Below are 18,285 nucleotides of genomic sequence, written 5' to 3' on the forward strand. Positions count from 1 at the left end.
AAATTCCCTTGATCCTACCTCATCGCCTACGCTGCCATTGAGATCAACAGCAAAAGACGGGGAGGCGACAGGTTGGACCGCTGGCTCATACACAGGGACAGAGGAAGAAGCAACGGCAGGCCTGGAACTTGAACCGGCTGCCGTGGCTAAAGTGGTGGTATTCCGATTCGAACCCCCTGAGCTGGATACAACATCAACCAGCTTTGCCAACAACTCTGGTGTCCTCACCTCCGGAAACTGCCACCGACAAAGAAACATGACTTGCAAGTCCTCGTCACTACCAATCGTGAAACAATCATACTTCACCGTATCCTGAAGGACCGTGATTGGAGTGCGATAGAAAAACTTCTTAACCCGCTTCGCACCTTCCAGACCAAGTTTCATCAGTACAGATCTAACAAGGTCATCATAGCTCATCGTAGGACTCACGACAATACAGAGAGGATCCTTATCTGTGAACTTCACACCGGAACGAGCTTTCCTCTTAATGGATCCTCTGTGGTGAACCAAAACAACAAAACTCTCCTCACTAGCTATCTTACACCCTCTAATGAGAGCAACTCACGTTTACAACCATATATATACAGCTCTATCTCTCACTAATTCAAACCAACCTGGTTCGAATTATGGTTTGTGTAATTCGAACCAGCCTGGTTCGAATCTTTGGCCAGCTTCTCTCTCCATAATTCGAACTAGCATGGTTCGAATTACGTGCATTGCTAGTTCGAACCAACCTGGTTCGAATTACTTTGATCTCTTTCTTAGTAATTCGAACTGCTCTGGTTCGATTTATTAGTAAAAGGAGTTTGAACCAGGTTGGTTCGAATTATATTAAAATATGGTTTGGCTCATTACTGAAACGATTTTGAATTTGGCTGATATACGTAAATTTCCAACTAGCATTGGCTTATTAGCGTTTTTTGCCCTTTTTTTATCACTTATAAAATATATAATATTTATTAATTGTTTTTGTTATATTTTCAGATATTTTAGAATTATTTTATTAATAATGTCTTTTAAAAAGTTGTGTGTCAGCATTTAAATTTTTAGATAATAAATTGATAGATAATTCTTTAAAATACAACAAATAGGAGTGGAATTAAACAAATAAGTGAAATAACCCACTCCAAAATAAAAAAGAAAAACAAAAACAAACGCCAAACAAAATTCTACGATAAATTTCGATCAATATCTTCTCCGTAGGGTTCCTCTCTCTCTCTCTCTCTCTCTCTCTCTCTTCCCGTTTCTCTCTGATCCAAATCGAAGCCATTTTTTGTTCTCATGTACTCGATTCTCAGCGCAGGTCTTCGCCCTTCTTCGTCTTCTCCCAATTCCACTCGTTGAAGTTTCGATCTTTTTGGCAATTTACCCTGCTTTTCATGGTGGATATGGATGTGTTTGGAGCTGGGGGTAATCTTGGAGGAGCTCCTACCACAGAGGATCTTAGGCAATTAGGGGGTGCTTCCTCAGGTTCGCTTCACCTTCTTGGATTCAAATTTCCCCTTTTATTGGTGTTTATTTTGTTCAACTTTTGTTCCTGTAGATCTGGTCCGTTTTAGCCACTAATTTGATTTGAAGTATGGGAAATTTGATGGATGATTTACTACCGTGTTAATGAAATTGGTCTGTTTTGTGCCCTAAAGGTGTTTATTGTGTGTTATATATTCAGTTCACAGAAGCTCAATTATCAGCCATTTAGTTTGGGGTGTTATGGTCTGCAAGGTATAGCTGAACCTGGAGATTGTGGTAGAGTTGAGAGTTCTGTTGATTAATGGCCCTTTGTAGTTAGAATTTACGGGTTGATAGTTCTGCTGATTAATGGTCCTTTGTGGTTAGAAGTTACAAGTTAGTAACGAAAATGTATAGAAGACAGTAACAATTCAGAGTGAAGAGATAAGGTTTGGAGAGCCTTAGCACATATATTCATTCTGTCTTCCCATAGGCTCTTTTTTCTCTCTATAGTTATGGGCTTGCCCTATGGCCATATTTTGCTTAGTAGTTTTTGAAGTCACTGAAGTGTAAGTAAAATATTTTTGTATGTGTCGGGATTGAGGATTAGCATTTGAGCCTTCGTTAATGCGAAGTAGAAGGACAACCTAGTTTGGTTTGTGCGCACATACAAACACAACCATAATCTGGTCAGTCTTGCAAATTTCCTTAAGCATTGGAAGCTTGTTAGAACTGAATAGCAACTGGAAAACAATTTTGATTTTGTTACACACAATTTTTTCTTTTTTACTAAAAAATTATTCACTTTGTTTTCTTTATTAATTTTATGCTATAAGATGAGTTGCCCTTAAGGTCTATATTATGCATATAATATCTGCTCAACAGCTCAAGTAGTGCAATGTTAAGCTACTGTCTATATATGCTGTGAATTTTGGATTTCTTCTGGTTCAAAGTATCTACTAACATCTCTTTACTTTTACTTTTGGATTTTTTATATATTGTTTTCCTGGATTTGAAGAATTTGGAAGAAGTTTTTTGACTCATACTTTTGTGTCGTGCAGAAAATGCAGTATTTGATGCATCACAATATGACTTTTTTGGAAAAGATTTTGTTGAGGAAGTGGAGTTGGGGGGTTTAGAAGATGAAGATGGTGAATTGCCTCCCGTTGGATTTGATGAAGAGGAGGAGATTTTTTTCAATAGAGAAGAGGTTAGGTGTCTGCATATTTATTTCTACATGATGCCATTCATCTTAAAATGACTGTGATCTAGTTTGCATAATTTGTTCCTTAAATAATGTTTTTGGATTTTGTGAGTAGACACTAAACAGTATGTGCAATTTTCCTTTTGCATAACTGGTTGTAATGTTTTTTCTTTTTTCTTTTTCTTTTTCTTTTAACATTGTAAGTGTTATACTTATCTTTTTGCAATTCCTGCTTCTTGTACTTGTTCATAAGTTAATGATGTATCTATTATTGATTTGCTCCTTTTAAATGGTTGTTAGACTTGATATATCAATCCAATTGTTTTGCTATACTTAATGGAGCTAAACTGATACAATGAATTCTCCTGGATGACAAAAAAGCCAAAGGGATGGAATTACAACTTACAAAAGTACATAAGTCTTTGATAAAGCAGGGTTTCATTTGTTTTGCATACTTCTAAATTTTTTGGTCATTGTTTCATTGGTGGTTCTGGAAACCAAGGAAGGAATTTAAATGGAGATCTCCCTCCTTCTTAGCATAAGTGATTTGTTTGTCCTATCTCACTTTCCTTGCACGATTTTATCTCCTTTTTGGTCAGTTCTTGTTGCTCAATGTTGGTAGAAGAAATGTATATACACCCCCCCCCCCCCCCCGGCGGCCGGGCGGGCGCAATCATGGTCAAAATCTTTCTGGACAATTTTTCTTCGATTTCATAAATATTAGGAAATAACAAGTTCATTAATGGCTGTTCTTTTTCTGACTGAACAGTTACTTAAGCACACCTGAATGGTTGAAAAAGATATTGCTTGGAGGTTTATTCTTTCTGTAATTAACTCTCATTTTTGCATTGCAGGGTGACGATTTAAGATCTACTTCAGAGGTTGATGATCTCACAACAACATTTTCAAAGGTTAGATTATTCAGCATTTGTGCTTCATGTTTATTCTTGATGCAGGACATTTTTTTAGATTAGTTGGCCAAAACATTGGCACTTAACATTTATATCAACCTATTTGGATTGGCCAATTTAGTAAGTAACATAAAGGGAGGAAGAAAAGGAAATCCCAATGCATTGCTATGTTATGATGTATGAATCATCTCTCCTCTCCACAAGGAACAATAGTGACTGGTAATTGTGGAATATGAACTAAGGAGGATGATGTTTTGCTTTAGTTTCAGTAAGAAAGTTTTTGAGAGAGCAAGTTCTATGGGAACAAGGGTATGTAACGTTTAAACAATAGCATGAGTATTATTATTCTACAATTTCACTCCTCCACTGTCACGTTTGATGAATGCAATATCAGAGGAATATGTGGAATGCAGCCAAGGTTTTGTTTCCGTGGTAAATAATGGGTTTCTTTAGAAGAAAGAGTTACACAGGGAAGGTGTTTGAGAACAATGTTAATTGTCTGTTTCTTCACTACAATGCTAATTAGTAGTTGCCTGTCAATAGTGTATATGTTGTTGGCTTATTTTAAATAGCTTTATGTTGATTGACACTGACCTTAGGTTCTTGTCTTATTTCAGTTGAACAAGGATGTTAGTGGGTCAAGTGCTGGACTCATTGGTGAACATGGATCAAGAGAAAGTGAGTTGACGAATTATATAATTTGAAACAAATAGGGGAATGACCAACTATCTAATATTTACGAGGAATGACCAGCTATGGATTTATTATACATATTAAGAGTGACGTGCTCCTTCCTAACCTGTAATTTGTTAAAAGTTCTTGCATCCCTTCCTTCCATACTGACCACCACCACCACAAAACCTCCTTATATTTATAATATATTGCACAAATAGCCCTAAATGCTATATGGCCTGACCCATCTGTTAACTGAGCAATGTATTCTTCAATGTCTCTTGTCAAACGTCTTTCTATTATTCAACATGATATAATTAGAAAAGGAGGGCATATTTATTTGGTGCTGATGAAGTTAAGGTTCATTTCATTGGCTATAACCATTCAAGTCAAAGTTCTTCTATAATAAAATTAAAATTAATCTTATCATGAACACTGCCTTACAAGCACCCCATTAGGTTATGCCATGATTTAATCAGAACAGGTTTGTGTTAATGAAATGTGATTCATGTTGTTGGCTAGATGTATTTGAAAGACCATATTGTCAACTGTATCACTCTTCTTTCCTTAGTTGATCCATTTATGTTAATTTGGGTTTCTTTGTGTCTAGATTCATCTGCTGCTGAACGGGCACATAGGGATGATATTTATAATTGGTATGATCAGCATGATTATGACAGTGAAGGTGGTCAAGATCTCAAAAGATGGTCATCACAACCACATAATTCATTGGCTCTGTTACAAGAGTCTAAGGGCTTGTTGTATAGAACATCCTCATATCCTGATCAGCAGCAACATCAACATTTTTCTAGTGAACCAATTATGGTGCCAAAATCTTCTTTTTCTTCTTATCCTCACTTTGGTGGCATGCAACAACAAGATTCCCCAAATCAGAGCATGGGCCATCTGAATATCCCATTTCATGCTGGTGGGTCTCAGATGCCAATGTCGTCACCTAATCAATCTCATTTGCCTAACTCCCAGATCCCATTGGCTGGCCTTTCCCATGGGTCTCATTTTGGTGGGAATTTGCATCAGTTTCCTAGTGGATCTCCTGTTAATAATCGAATGCCGAATCAATGGCTCAACCAAGGTGAATTATATTCTGGAGATCCTCCCAACATTCTGAACAATTTATTGCAGCAGCAATTACCTCTTCATAATGGATCAATACCTCCTCACTTAGTGACTCAGATGCAGCAGCAGCAGCAGCAACAGCAACAGCAGCAGAGGATGCGTCCCCCTCAGCCTTCAACAGGATATTTACCTGGTTTGCAGTCCCATTTATTTAACCCTAGTATTTCCTCAGGTTTACCCTTTGATCAGATGGCTGGGCTAATGGAACTAAGGGATCAAATACCAAAATCAGCTCAAAGAGGTAGACAGAACTTTCGGTTCCCCCCTCAGGGTTTTGATATAAGTAACATGAAGAGTAATATCGGATGGCCTCGATTTAGGTCTAAGCATATGTCAACTGAGGAAATTGAGAATATTCTGAGAGTGCAGCTTGCAGCAACTCATAGTAATGATCCATATGTAGATGATTATTACAACCAAGCCTGTCTTGCGAAAAGATCAGCAGGTGCTAAGCTGAGGCATCACTTTTGTCCAAATCAAATAAGGGAACTCCCTCTGCGAGCCTCTACTAATACTGAACAACATGCATTTCTTCAGGTTGATGCTCTAGGAAGGGTTCCTTTCTCATCAATCCGGAGGCCCCGTCCTCTTCTAGAAGTTGATCCTCCAAATTCCTCTCCAGCTGGTGGCAATGAGCAAAATATATCAGAGAAGCCCCTTGAAAAGGAGCCAATGCTTGCAGCAAGGGTCACAATTGAGGATGGTCTTTGTCTTCTTCTTGATGTAGATGATATTGATCGTTTCCTACAGTTTAATCAGCTTCAGGATGGTGGAATTCAGTTAAAACGGAAGCGGCAGAGTCTTCTGGAAGGACTTGCAGCATCACTTCAGTTAGTTGATCCACTGGGAAAGACTGGACATACAGTTGGGCTTGCTGCAAAAGATGACCTTGTGTTTCTCAGGATAGTTTCTCTACCCAAGGGTCGGAAGCTTCTTGCTAAGTATCTTCAGCTGCTTTTTCCAGGTGGTGAGCTAATGCGAATTGTGTGCATGGCAATCTTTCGTCATTTGAGATTCTTATTTGGTGGTCTTCCCTCAGATCCAGTTGCTGCAGAAACTGTAAGTAACCTTGCAAGGGTTGTTTCAAAGTGCATCCGTGAAATGGATCTTGGTGCACTAAGTGCTTGTCTAGCAGCAGTTGTTTGTTCTTCTGAGCAGCCTCCTCTACGTCCACTTGGAAGCCCTGCTGGAGATGGGGCTTCCCTTGTTTTGGTGTCTGTGCTTGAGAAGGCAACTGAACTTCTGACTGATCCTCATGCTGCTAGCCATTATAATATTGCAAATCGTTCCCTTTGGCAGGCTTCATTTGATGAATTCTTTGGCCTTCTGACCAAGTATTGTGTGACCAAATATGACAGTGTCATGCAATCATTGCTTGTTCAAGGTATACCAAATATGGGTGGTATTGGCTCAGATGCTGCCAGAGCTATTAGTAGGGAAATGCCAGTTGAGCTCTTACGGGCCAGTCTACCCCACACTGATGATCGCCAGAAAAAGCTATTGCTTGATTTTGCTCAGCGCTCTATGCCCGTAGTTGGATTCAACAGTAATGGTGGCGGTAATGGCGGCCATGTGAACTCGGAGTCAGTGCTGAGTTGATTATAATCCAGATTCCTGAAGGAGATTGTCTTCGAAGTAAAAAATGGCACCAAATCACATGGGGACAACCTTATGCTTCTAATTATTTCAGAGCAATTTCTGCTGTGGAAGTATCAGGTTCATCTGCCTTGGAAGTCTTGGCCTCTTCTTATGTTTTACTTGTTATATTGCTGATTTGCCATGTAGAATTTTGTGACAAATTTGCAATCAGGCCTATTGTGTATTATGATAAACTTGGCTTGATATGTTCCTCTTGTCTTGTCTTTTTCTTCTGACGGGGGAGCTTCCTGTTACGGGGTTGGTGGTCTTCTAGAGAGCATGTAGTGGGGTAGTATGTGCAGGATTAGGTGTAAGTTTGGATTCCCATGGTCTTTTAATATTATCATACAAAGGCATGGGGATGGTTGTGTCCATACCCCATATCTACCTTTATAGGTAACACATCCAAATTGAAGTGGCAACTGAGGGTGCACCAATTTAACCAGTGAACTAGGTGGTGGCATGACAAGCTTTTCTGAACCGTAGATGATGGGGTTGGTGCGCCTAGGAGGAATAAATTATGGTAAACCTTGTTCCATGGTATTCTGGTTTTCAACTTATATTTTCCTTCCCTTGGACCAGTCGATTGGTGTAGTTTTTGTATCATCACTTGCTTCCCATTAGATTGGACTAATATATTGGTCTATTTTCTTGTCTCCATGTTTGTCTTGGATTACATGTTTAATTTCTATGATTTTTTGGCCATGACCAATACATCAAATTTTGAATCTAATGCAAATGCAGTTTGGAAGATGTTGTGGTCTCTGGAATCTTAACCTTCAGTTAGCTCCAGGGATTTAACTGCCATGATGCCACCATGGGGTTCCTTGTCTAAAATCAACTATTTTCATGCAAACAAATTATTTTTGGGTGGGTGAACGAGTGTTACTCTTTAATTGCCAATATATGGATATGTTTATAGTCACTGTTAAGTTTGTACCCACCTACACTTCTCATGTATATATATCATCATCAATGGAGGTAAAGAGAAGAGTACACAATAAAGCTTTATCCTACTATGTAATAGAAGAGCATATTGTTTATCACACTATGTAAATAGAACATATTGTACAAAAATAATACAGGCATAAAATGGACATGATTATGATTTCTTTTTTTTTGATAGATTATGAAGATTATTATCTCTTTCCATACGAGAAAATTATGTTCTCAATGAGCAGCATTCAGTTTAGGACAAAATGCATATGGACATGACTCTAATTATGACGAGCATAGAATATTGCAAGAATATATAACATCTAATAACCGATCATAACAACTTAGAATGGTCGATGGGATCAACGATCAACATACCATTCATCATGGGATAATGGTTAATGAATGGTATGTGCATAATATATAGATTAGGCGATGGCTTTAAATCTTGAGCAAATTAAGTTAGTGTAGGTGGTTGTGCTCTTAACAAATACAAAAATACATTGTCCGACCTATGATCCATCATCCATCCACTCGTTCGCATTTTAAAAAAAAAAGTGACTTAGTAACAGTTCAATTCACGTGTTATTATATAAAGCGTAAATAATTATTTCTAACCATAAAAGATTCAAATATTAATAAATTTGTCCATAGAAAAAAGAAAAACTAATGCTGTATTCATAAAAGATAGATTTCAGTTCACAAAACTAACTAAAATCTAAAAAGTTATTCAAAATTTTTAAATTACCTTTTCTTACCAAATTTAATTTCGGATAAAGTACTTGAATAAATCAAATGCAGCCAAATATTATCTATATCATCCAAATCAAAATTTGATATGTATATATTCCAAAGAGATTTTTTATGTAAATTGAATTAGACTAATTCGAATTACAAATTCTAGTAGCAATTCGAATTAGGCTACATAGATTTATTAGGAGAAGTTTTAATTTCAACTAAATTAAATTAGGCAATTTAGATTTACACTCCCGCATGTAAATCGAACCAAGTTGGGCATAGTTAGTAAACCACACGGTTTTGAAACTGTCCATAGTAATTCGAACAGGACTGGTTTGAATTAGCCAATAATTTTGTGTCCATAGTAATTCGAATTAGGTGGTTTCGATTTACCCAATGCTAAATCTAACCAGACTAATTCCATTTATATAGGACGAAAGTCTTTATATAAATCTAGCTGTCCTATTTCGATTTACATGCCATTAATTTATTAGAGTGATTTGTAATAATAATAATAATACGTATTTAGGATCACAAAAAATTATTTTCTATAATATTTTTTAAAAAATAATAATAAATATTTATAAAATAATTGAATACGTGCTTACAGTGAAATTACATTGAATATTATATTATTATGGTTTTGTTTTAATTATTTAAATATTAAATTTTATAATTTAACATTTTTATTCTACTTAAATTATCATCATTAAATCATGGACAAAAATAAATATTTAAATATAAAATTGAAATTAATATCCAAAAACTAATAGTAAAGAGTACAACCAGTTAAAAAGAATCCTTATCCATCTCATAACAAAATTTATATTTATCAGATAGAATTATTATTATTTTTATTATAGAGACTGCTGGATGGTGATGTTTACTTCTACGTAAATAGATTCATTTGAATTTTACTATCTCAAATCTATATAGATAATTGAGTATATGTTCAAATAATTCAAATTCCAAATATTTAATATATAAATAATTCAGTATATGTTAAAAAAAGTTGAGTACTAGTGCATTAATTCTAAATCTATTTATAAATCGATATTACCTATTTTGATTTATGTGTAGGTAAAGTTCACCTAATAAATCTATTTAATCTAATTCGATTTACTATTAAAATTTGTAAATCTAATTATCCTAATTCGATTTATATAAAAAACACCTTTAAAAGATACATGTACCATTTTTTACTTTGGGTGATATTAGTAATATTTGCATTCATTTAGTTTATTTAAGTATTTTACCTTTTAATTTCACAACCTCTTTTTCTCTTCCTCTTCCTCTTCTACCACCACATTTACTTTTTGAAAACCACAAGGCTTCTGAAAATAAAGGTTTCATAGAGAGAATTCAGCCACACTTGCCCCACCTACCCCTACTTCTAATCGCAAAACCACAATCCGAACTCACTATTTTCTTTCCCAAATCCTTCAACGAACTAGAATTCAAATAAAATCCTACATGCACTCCAATACTAGCACAAAGTTCACAAAACCGTGGAACCAATAGCCACAACAACCACCCTTGATCATGAAGCAATGAAGATCCAACCTTGCAACATGGAAAACTTTCAGAGTTTCACACACCCAAAAAAAAAGATCGAAGCTCAGGATGGTGGGTGAGTTGATGGAGAATGATGAAACTGAGCTTGTCAAGTTAAAGTTGTTTGTGGTGGTAAGAGAGGAAGAGGAAGAGAAGTTGTAAAATTAAATTTAGCAAAAGAGTAATTTGAAAATTCTAAATAATTTTTTAGATTTTGATTAATTTTGTCAATTGAAATCTATCTTTTATGAAATCTATCTTTTATGAGTACATTGTTAGTTTTGGTTTTTCATAACTAAATTTGTCGATACTTGAATCTTTCGTGGTTAAAAATTATTATTTACTCTAATATAAAAGCATCAAAATTCATCTTATATCAAAGCTGAGTACAAAATTTTAATGAGAAAGTTCCTCTTATGAACATGCTTTATTATTTATAAAAAAACCCCAAAAAAAAAGGGACCACATAGAACGGTATGTTTTCCCCTCCGTAACACCTGTTTGACGATGGGGGCATTTACTAGGTTGTATTACACTCAACACTAGGAACAAAGGCACCTTAAGATGTGTCATAGCTATAAAAGTAATAAAGAGAAACTCCTAAGAATTGAATGGATAGTACGACATTATTATAACCACTATATACTATCCAGGTAAGTTCCCTAATACCATTTGAATTTGTCTTCTTCTAATGTCCATGGTCTTCTTGATTTTTCATCTTTTTTCCATGACTTGTTCTGCAGCTGAAAGAAAGAAAGATATATTTTCAGCAGCTGTGTAACAAAGTAGGATGCAAAAACAAACCAAGGCAATGCTATGAACAAATAAATCCAACTCAAATAAAATGAATGTGAAAGGACTTGGTTAATTATCACCACATCATCACCCTGAATGATGAAAAATCTATCTCAACAACCTTAACCACAAAATTAGTCTATAAATGTCATGAGAGAATTTCCATGGTGATAATCAATTTCAAAGAATTGATTAACACCATCGAATATAACACATTCCATAATAGCTGAGGCAGATTGAAAGTGTTAGCGGATTCTCTGGAAATAAAATCATAGAAATAAAACCTGAAAGAATAGTAAAATCAAATCATAAAAGTGACATTGAAAACCTGAAATCCATAAATATATTCATCTCAGGAACACCAGTCTCTTGCATTCTGGAACATGCGCAACCACGGGCTAGGACCCTTCTTGTCCACATCCCAATGCTTCGGATACCATGGAAACTGCCACATTAAGAAGCAACGCTCTGGATGAGGCATCATAGCAAGATGCCTCCCGTCTGGAGAACAAATAGCAGCTACCCCCAAAGGAGAGCCATTCACATTGAAAGGATATGTCTCTGTTGGATTGCCATCATCATCACAATATCTTATAGGAGCTAAATCTGAATGAACTGTGCGATCCAACATGCCTTTATCCGGGAAATAAGCCCTTCCCTCACCATGAGCAGCCCATACCCCCAATGTACTACCTTCCATACCTTTGAACATTATAGCCGGCGAATCCTTTATTGTCACGCTTGTAAAGCGGCATTCAAACCGTCCTGATTCATTGTGAATGAACCTTGGCTGTGATAGGTCGCCGCCGTTACCAAGAACGCCCCCAACCTGCGGGCCTGGTACCCATCCCAACAATGCCATTAGCTGACAACCATTGCATACACCAAGACTGAAAGTGTCGGGACGGTTGTAAAACTCCTGGAATTGTTTCAAAACGGACTCATTGAATCTAATGGAAGCAGCCCAGCCTTTTGCAGAATCAAGTACGTCTGCGTAGCTAAATCCACCAACAAACACAATCCCACGGAACTCTTGCAAAGAGCTGGCCCCATTAAGAAGGTCAGACATGGTAACATCCCATGGTTCAAAACCAGCAGCATGGAATGCTGCAGCCATTTCTCTGTCTCCGTTGCTCCCTTCTTCTCTAATCACCGCTACTTTAGGTTTAACAGTTGCAGACAAATACTTATCATCAGTGAAGGAAGGCGTAAAGGACAGCTTCCATGAGGGCTCATATCGATGTTTCAGCCCTTCTTTCTCCATTTCTACACAGGCTGCCAGCCTTTGGAATTTCTCTAGCTGGAAGCTGGTTTCTTCCCACATATCCCGAAGGAGGGTAGTTTCTTCTTTCAAACAACTTACCCCATCAACCTTGACTTCTATGGATGGAGCAATAGTAACTTGACCTATGATCTCAGCCGAAACCCCCACTCCATTCAATCTGTTCATTACTATGGACAAATTTTTCTTGCTTACCTCAATAACCAACCCAAGCTCTTCCGCATAAAGTGTTTGGAAAAGGCTCTTACCTCGTGAAGTCAAGTCCAAAGTAAATCCACGATTACCAGCAAATGCCATCTCTAAGGCACAAACTAGCAGCCCACCATCACTGATGTCATGACCAGCAGAGATCAGCTCATCAGTAATAAGGTCTTGCACACCTTCAAAGACCTTTTTAAGGTACGGAACATCATCAAGATCGGGACACTCATCCCCAACTTGATCAAATGCCTGTGCAAGAGCAGATCCGCCTAATCGCCGCTTTCCTTTTGATAAATCAATGTGAAGCAAAACACCATCGTCTTCAAGTTTCAAATCTGGTGTCACTGTTTTTGTAATGTCAGGACAAGTAACATAAACACTAATTACAAGATTTCCAGGAGCCTTGACAACTTCTCCAGCATGAGCTGCCATAGAAAGGCTATCTTTCCCTCCATCAATAGCGATACCAAGTTCAATCATTGCTTCAGACAAAGATATGGCAGCATCATACATGTCAGCTCCTTCTCCATCAAGCTTAGCAGCATACATCCAATTACCACTTGCCTTAACATCAGAAAGGGAAGTGACCTTTGCCCATACAAGATTTGTCAGTGCTTCTCCAACAGCTAATCTTGCCATTGCTTTGGGGTTTAACAACCCTTTGATTGGCTGTTCCCCAATGGCACATGCACCTCCAGTTACACCAGTAAAAGTTTGAGCTGTAACAGCAACATCGGCAAGGGTAATCTGCAAAGGGCCAACTGTTTGCTGCTGGGCCACAAGACCAGTGACACACCTATCAACTTTTGTTGTTAAGAAGCGCTTTGAACAGACAGATGGCAAACTCAATACCCTCTTCAAAGAATCTATTACAGTGGTCCCAGGGGCAATATCAAGTGGTTCCCGCTCATGAACAACCCGATGAAATTCAAAAGATTTCTTTGGCATGTCACCAAGGACTTTCTCCAGTTCAAGATCCACAGCAGGGGGAGGTGGAGGAAGTCCTTCTGATAGACACTTCTGAGTTGCTAAGCTATCCACTAATACAACACGTCCATCGCCACTAATAGTACCAATCACAGCCATTGAAACCTTTTCCCTTTTACAGATAGATTGTAAGAGCTCACGACTTTCAGGCTTCACCAAGATTGCATCTTGCTCCTGATACTCTGCACCCCAGATTTCCAGAACAGACATTGTATGATCACCGACCACAATGGCTCGAACATCTATCTCAGCACCCTTTGGATATATAATTTCCTTTACAACATTGCAGTTACCACCAGCTCCTTGATCGTGAATGCTGATAATTGGATTTTTATCCCCCATCTCAATACAGGCACGGACAAGACGATATAGCTTCTGTGACATCTCAGCATCCCCACGTTGTACAGCATTGAAATCAAGCTCTGCATCATTTTGCCCACTGACCATACTTGAGGCTGCCCCACCTCCCATTCCAATACGATAAGCAGGACCTCCAATCTTCACAACCAACATTCCAATTTCAGGATCTCCCTTTGATATATGATGGTGGTCAATCTGCCCAATTCCTGCACTAAACATGATCGGCTTTAACCATTCCCGCCTATCTCCACTAGGAAGTCTCATTCCAAAAGTTCTACAGAAGCCCTGGATCAAGGGCTCCCCAAATTTGTTCCCATAGTCTGATGCACCATTACTAGCATCAATAAGGATCTGGAGAGGTGATGCCAAATTTGAAGGATATGTAAAAGATGGATCTTCCCACGGAGCATAAAACCCAGGTGTGTTAAGATTCCCAACACAATAACCAGCTGTAGCTGCTTGGACAAAAGACCCCCTACCTGTTGCATGTGTATCTCTAATGCGACCTCCTGCACCTGTTTCTGCACCAGGATAAGGTGCCACTGCACATGGGAAATTATGTGTTTCAGCTGTAAACAAGATATCTAAATCACGTGATATCAAGCTTAATGGGCATGATGAACCAGGTTCAACAGGTCGTAGCTGCTTTACTGGAAAACCCCTGATAGCACTAGAGTTATCCTTGAAGCCAATAACAGAATTATTTGGATTTGCCTGTAAAGTACTTTTCACAATTTGCATAAGAGTCCTATTCATGAGCTGTCCATCAATGAAAATCTTTCCAGTGAAAAACCAGTGCCTGCTATGCTCGCTGTTGGACTGTGCAATGTCAAATAACTCCACATTTGTTGGGTTCCGCTTTATGTCTTCTTTGAAAAGTTTAGTATAGTATTCTAGATCCTGCTCATCAAAGGCTAAACCCATCTTTTGATTAATCTCTTCTAGTGCCTTTCTACCCTTCTCCATAACAGGAATATAACGAATCTCCTCTGGAACAACATTGGTCTCGAAGGATGTTAACTTCTGAGTATAAACACATTCAGTCATCCTGTCATGTACCATAGATGCGAATTCACTGATTTGGTGATCCTGCAATTCACTTGTAGTGTACAACAAGTACCTCCTTGATCGTTCCAAACGGGTAACTTCAGTCAAACCACATGCTTGGCAAATGGCCACTGCATTTGAAGACCATGCTGTCGTAAACGACAACCTCGGGCCAACCTCTATTATAACAGTCAAGCCCTCCTTCCCCCTTTTGTCGAGAAAGCTATCAGTGCCCAGATTCTCAGGCTCAAAAGTTTCTTGGAGAAGCCATTTAAGGACTGAAAGCTTCATGCTTGAAAGTTGTGAAACAAGGCCAATATTATAACATTGCTCTGTCTGCAGATCCACAATCTGATTAGAGATTTTTGTTTGAGCATCCCTGAGAAGTTCAGCAGCTGCATTTTCTTGAATAAATGGGACACGATACAAATGAAAGACTTCAGAGGCAGGCTTCTCAACCAAGCTAGGTTGCTCCTCTACTGAACTTGTCACAGCCCCTGAAACCACAGCTCTAGGGTTTTCCTGTGCTTGGCACCTTAAAGAAGAAGCTCTCCAAGTTGAACCTTGAGCCCGCCTCCTATTCCCAAGTGTACCCCAAAGCAAATGACTCCTTTGATTCTGAGACTTCTTCACCAAAAACAAAGATTGCCTACAGGTACCCTGAAACCAAAACCACCAAGACACAAACCACATTAACACCAATAGCATCACATATGCCAAATTAAATAAGCGTAATTAATTGGTCAATCAGAGACAATATTCAAACTGAAAATTAAAACAAGCTCATGTTTGATCTATTGTTTGATCCAATGGAAATGGAAATCTTCAGTTTGAAACTAAAAATCATGTTAAAATATATCGCAACATGATGTTATCAAAGTTTCTCAAATAAGCTAAAACTGATTATGTAGCTTCTATGTTACTACAGCAAACAAAATGCAGAAAACAAAAGAGCATTGTTATATGATGATGCTTAACCAAAAAGCGGCAGTAAAATCAAACCTGAAGGAATTCAGACACCCCAATATCCTTAACACCCACCATGTCCTTGATCAAGTTAGAAAGCTGTGAACAGGAAATTGAAAAAAGAAAATAAGAAAACCACAAGAAGTGATCATGATTATATTTTCATTCCTCAAGATCAGATATTTACAATATAGCAGCTATAGAGTGAGAAGCTGACTAGTCAATGAAGTGACGTGCCAGCGGCTGGCAAAGAGGGAGAGAGCTACCGCCCGCGGCTGCAGCAGAGAGACCACAACACGTAACTGCCCTGGTCTGAAGCCTGAAAACACCATATCAACAACCGTTATACAGCAGCAAGAACACCACCACATATTTACAGTTAGTTTTTTTTTTTTCGAAAAACAAAAGGTACAAATAAACCATACAGCAGCAACAACACATACTTGCATTATATTCAACAACGTTCATATAATAGTTCAATTCAAAACACGGCCAATAAATATTTGCTCCGCATTGTGTTACATTCACTGGTGCCATCATTCAATAAGCAAGCAATCGATATTTCAACAACTCCAATCACCAAATCAATAAATTAGCAATCACCAATGGCAAAAAACAATAACAATAAAAATAAATTCAGATTAAAAGAAAAAGAACCTGGTGTGCACTTGCTGGAATTGCTGTTTGCTTTGAGGCTGTGGTGTGAGCTATTAGCGACGGAGGGTGGACCTGGTGCCTTCGTCGGCGACGGCGAGTGGTGAGTGGAGGAAGGTAGCAGAGAGGGTGCGGCGTGTGTTAGTGTTTTGAGTGAGACACCAAAACCCTGCTAAGTGATTTTCTCAGGTCTCTTCGAATTATTCAACTGTGAAAATTAAATATTTATAATTTATAATATAAATAAATAATAATAAACAAAAGAGCATTTAATAAACGGATGAGACCAATTGAGCATATTACTACTTTTTCATTATTCACTTATTCGGTTATTCTTTCTCTATCCACCTTTTCATCCTTCAACTTTAACTACGTTATTACCAGCAGCCGTATGATTAGCACGAGTGAGTCGAGCCCATTTATGCACCACTTTAAAATTGGTCGTTAATAGTTAAGCTAAATTTATGAAATAGTGAACTAAATTTGAGTTTAAATCTGAAATTAAATTTATAAATTAAATGAACCAAATTTAAGATTAGATAAGCTCATTTCATTAGTTTATAAATTGGCTCGATTATATATATAATATTAAAAATATAAATTAAATTTATATAAGATAAAATATACATATTTATAATTTAATAAATAATTTTTCATATTTATTAATATTTTTAATTATTTAAAATTTTATAGTCATATTTTATATATAATTTTAATGTAAAACATAAATAAAAAAAATTTAAAATTGATAGATAAATAATATATTAAATAAAATTATATATAAAATATGACTATAAAATTTTAAATAATTAAAAATATTAATATATATGTAAAATTATATTTTATATATATATTAAATTAATACGTATATCTTATCTTATATGAATTTAATCTTTATTTTTAATAATATATATAATCGAGTCAATTTAGGAACTAATGACTATAAAATATGACTATAAACTCATTCCAATCCTAATTAAAATTGCTTTTTTTTTTTAATTTTAAACTGAAATAATCAATATAAAAAATTAATCAACGAATGAATTAGTCACAATAAATTTAAATTCTTATATTTATCTGTTTAACACGTATTTTTGTAACAGAAATACTTTTATAAAATTATTTTGTATTTATTATCTTTATCTTTATATATATAAAGTGAATTTTAGTATACATATGTTTATAATAGTTATAATGATTATGCAAGTATTTTAAAAATTAAAATAATTATATTTTTTATTTTAATAATACCTTTTTAATATTATTTTTAAAATACTAAAGTCGCTATAGTAATTATAATATAGATATATTAAAATGAAATATATATATATATATATATATATATATTATTTTTATATCATGTACAATGAAAAAAAAAGATGAAAATGGTTATAATAATAATAATAATACTTTTTATTTAGAGTTGATGGATAATATCACGCTCATTGACCATTGACTTGTATAATAATGGATTTTTTATTTTTAAAAATTAAATAAATGTAATAATTATTAAAATAAATAATTTAAAAAATATTTATCAAAATAAATATCTCTCTTATCTCGTTTATACTGTAAACAAGATAATTTTGCATGCGAGATAAACACGTATTGTATACATCTGTCTTATTTTGTTTACATTATAAATAAGATACATGCAAAATTATCTCGTTTACAGTATAAACAAGATAAAAGAGAGGTATTTATTTTGATAATTATTATATTTATTTAATTTATAAAAATAAAAAATCCGTATA

The 18,285-nt window shown here is 36.2% G+C and overlaps 2 protein-coding genes across 4 annotated transcripts; one reads left to right on the forward strand and one right to left on the reverse strand.

The window, feature by feature from the left end:
* The first annotated feature begins 1,077 nt into the window (after positions 1 to 1,077).
* On the forward strand, positions 1,078 to 7,669 carry LOC107612863 (protein PAT1 homolog). 2 transcript variants are annotated; one of them, XM_016314626.3, is made up of 6 exons: positions 1,078 to 1,199; positions 1,304 to 1,470; positions 2,511 to 2,659; positions 3,508 to 3,564; positions 4,182 to 4,242; positions 4,847 to 7,669. In XM_016314626.3, exons 2-6 carry the CDS (start codon positions 1,380 to 1,382, stop codon positions 6,970 to 6,972), a joined length of 2,484 nt encoding a protein of 827 aa, XP_016170112.1. In that variant the 5' UTR covers positions 1,078 to 1,199; positions 1,304 to 1,379; the 3' UTR covers positions 6,973 to 7,669. The 2 variants fall into 2 exon arrangements, with proteins under 2 accessions (XP_016170112.1, XP_016170111.1); XM_016314625.3 differs by having other exon boundaries at positions 1,190 to 1,470.
* Positions 7,670 to 10,633: 2,964 nt separating this feature from the next.
* Positions 10,634 to 16,750, reverse strand: PUR4 (purine biosynthesis 4). 2 transcript variants are annotated; one of them, XM_016314482.3, is made up of 5 exons: positions 16,535 to 16,750; positions 16,065 to 16,196; positions 15,914 to 15,976; positions 11,363 to 15,571; positions 10,634 to 10,982 (listed from the first exon to the last, which is right to left on the reverse strand). In XM_016314482.3, the coding sequence occupies exons 3-4, from the start codon at positions 15,953 to 15,955 to the stop codon at positions 11,387 to 11,389; spliced, it is 4,227 nt and encodes a 1,408-aa protein (XP_016169968.1). In that variant the 5' UTR covers positions 15,956 to 15,976; positions 16,065 to 16,196; positions 16,535 to 16,750; the 3' UTR covers positions 10,634 to 10,982; positions 11,363 to 11,386. The 2 variants fall into 2 exon arrangements, with proteins under 2 accessions (XP_016169968.1, XP_016169969.1); XM_016314483.3 differs by having other exon boundaries at positions 16,095 to 16,196; positions 16,535 to 16,737.
* Positions 16,751 to 18,285: the final 1,535 nt, after the last annotated feature.

Source organism: Arachis ipaensis, chromosome B8 (assembly GCF_059453495.1).
Source record: "Arachis ipaensis isolate K30076 ecotype BB chromosome B8, ASM5945349v1, whole genome shotgun sequence".
In the NCBI taxonomy this organism is placed as follows: Eukaryota; Viridiplantae; Streptophyta; class Magnoliopsida; order Fabales; family Fabaceae; genus Arachis; species Arachis ipaensis.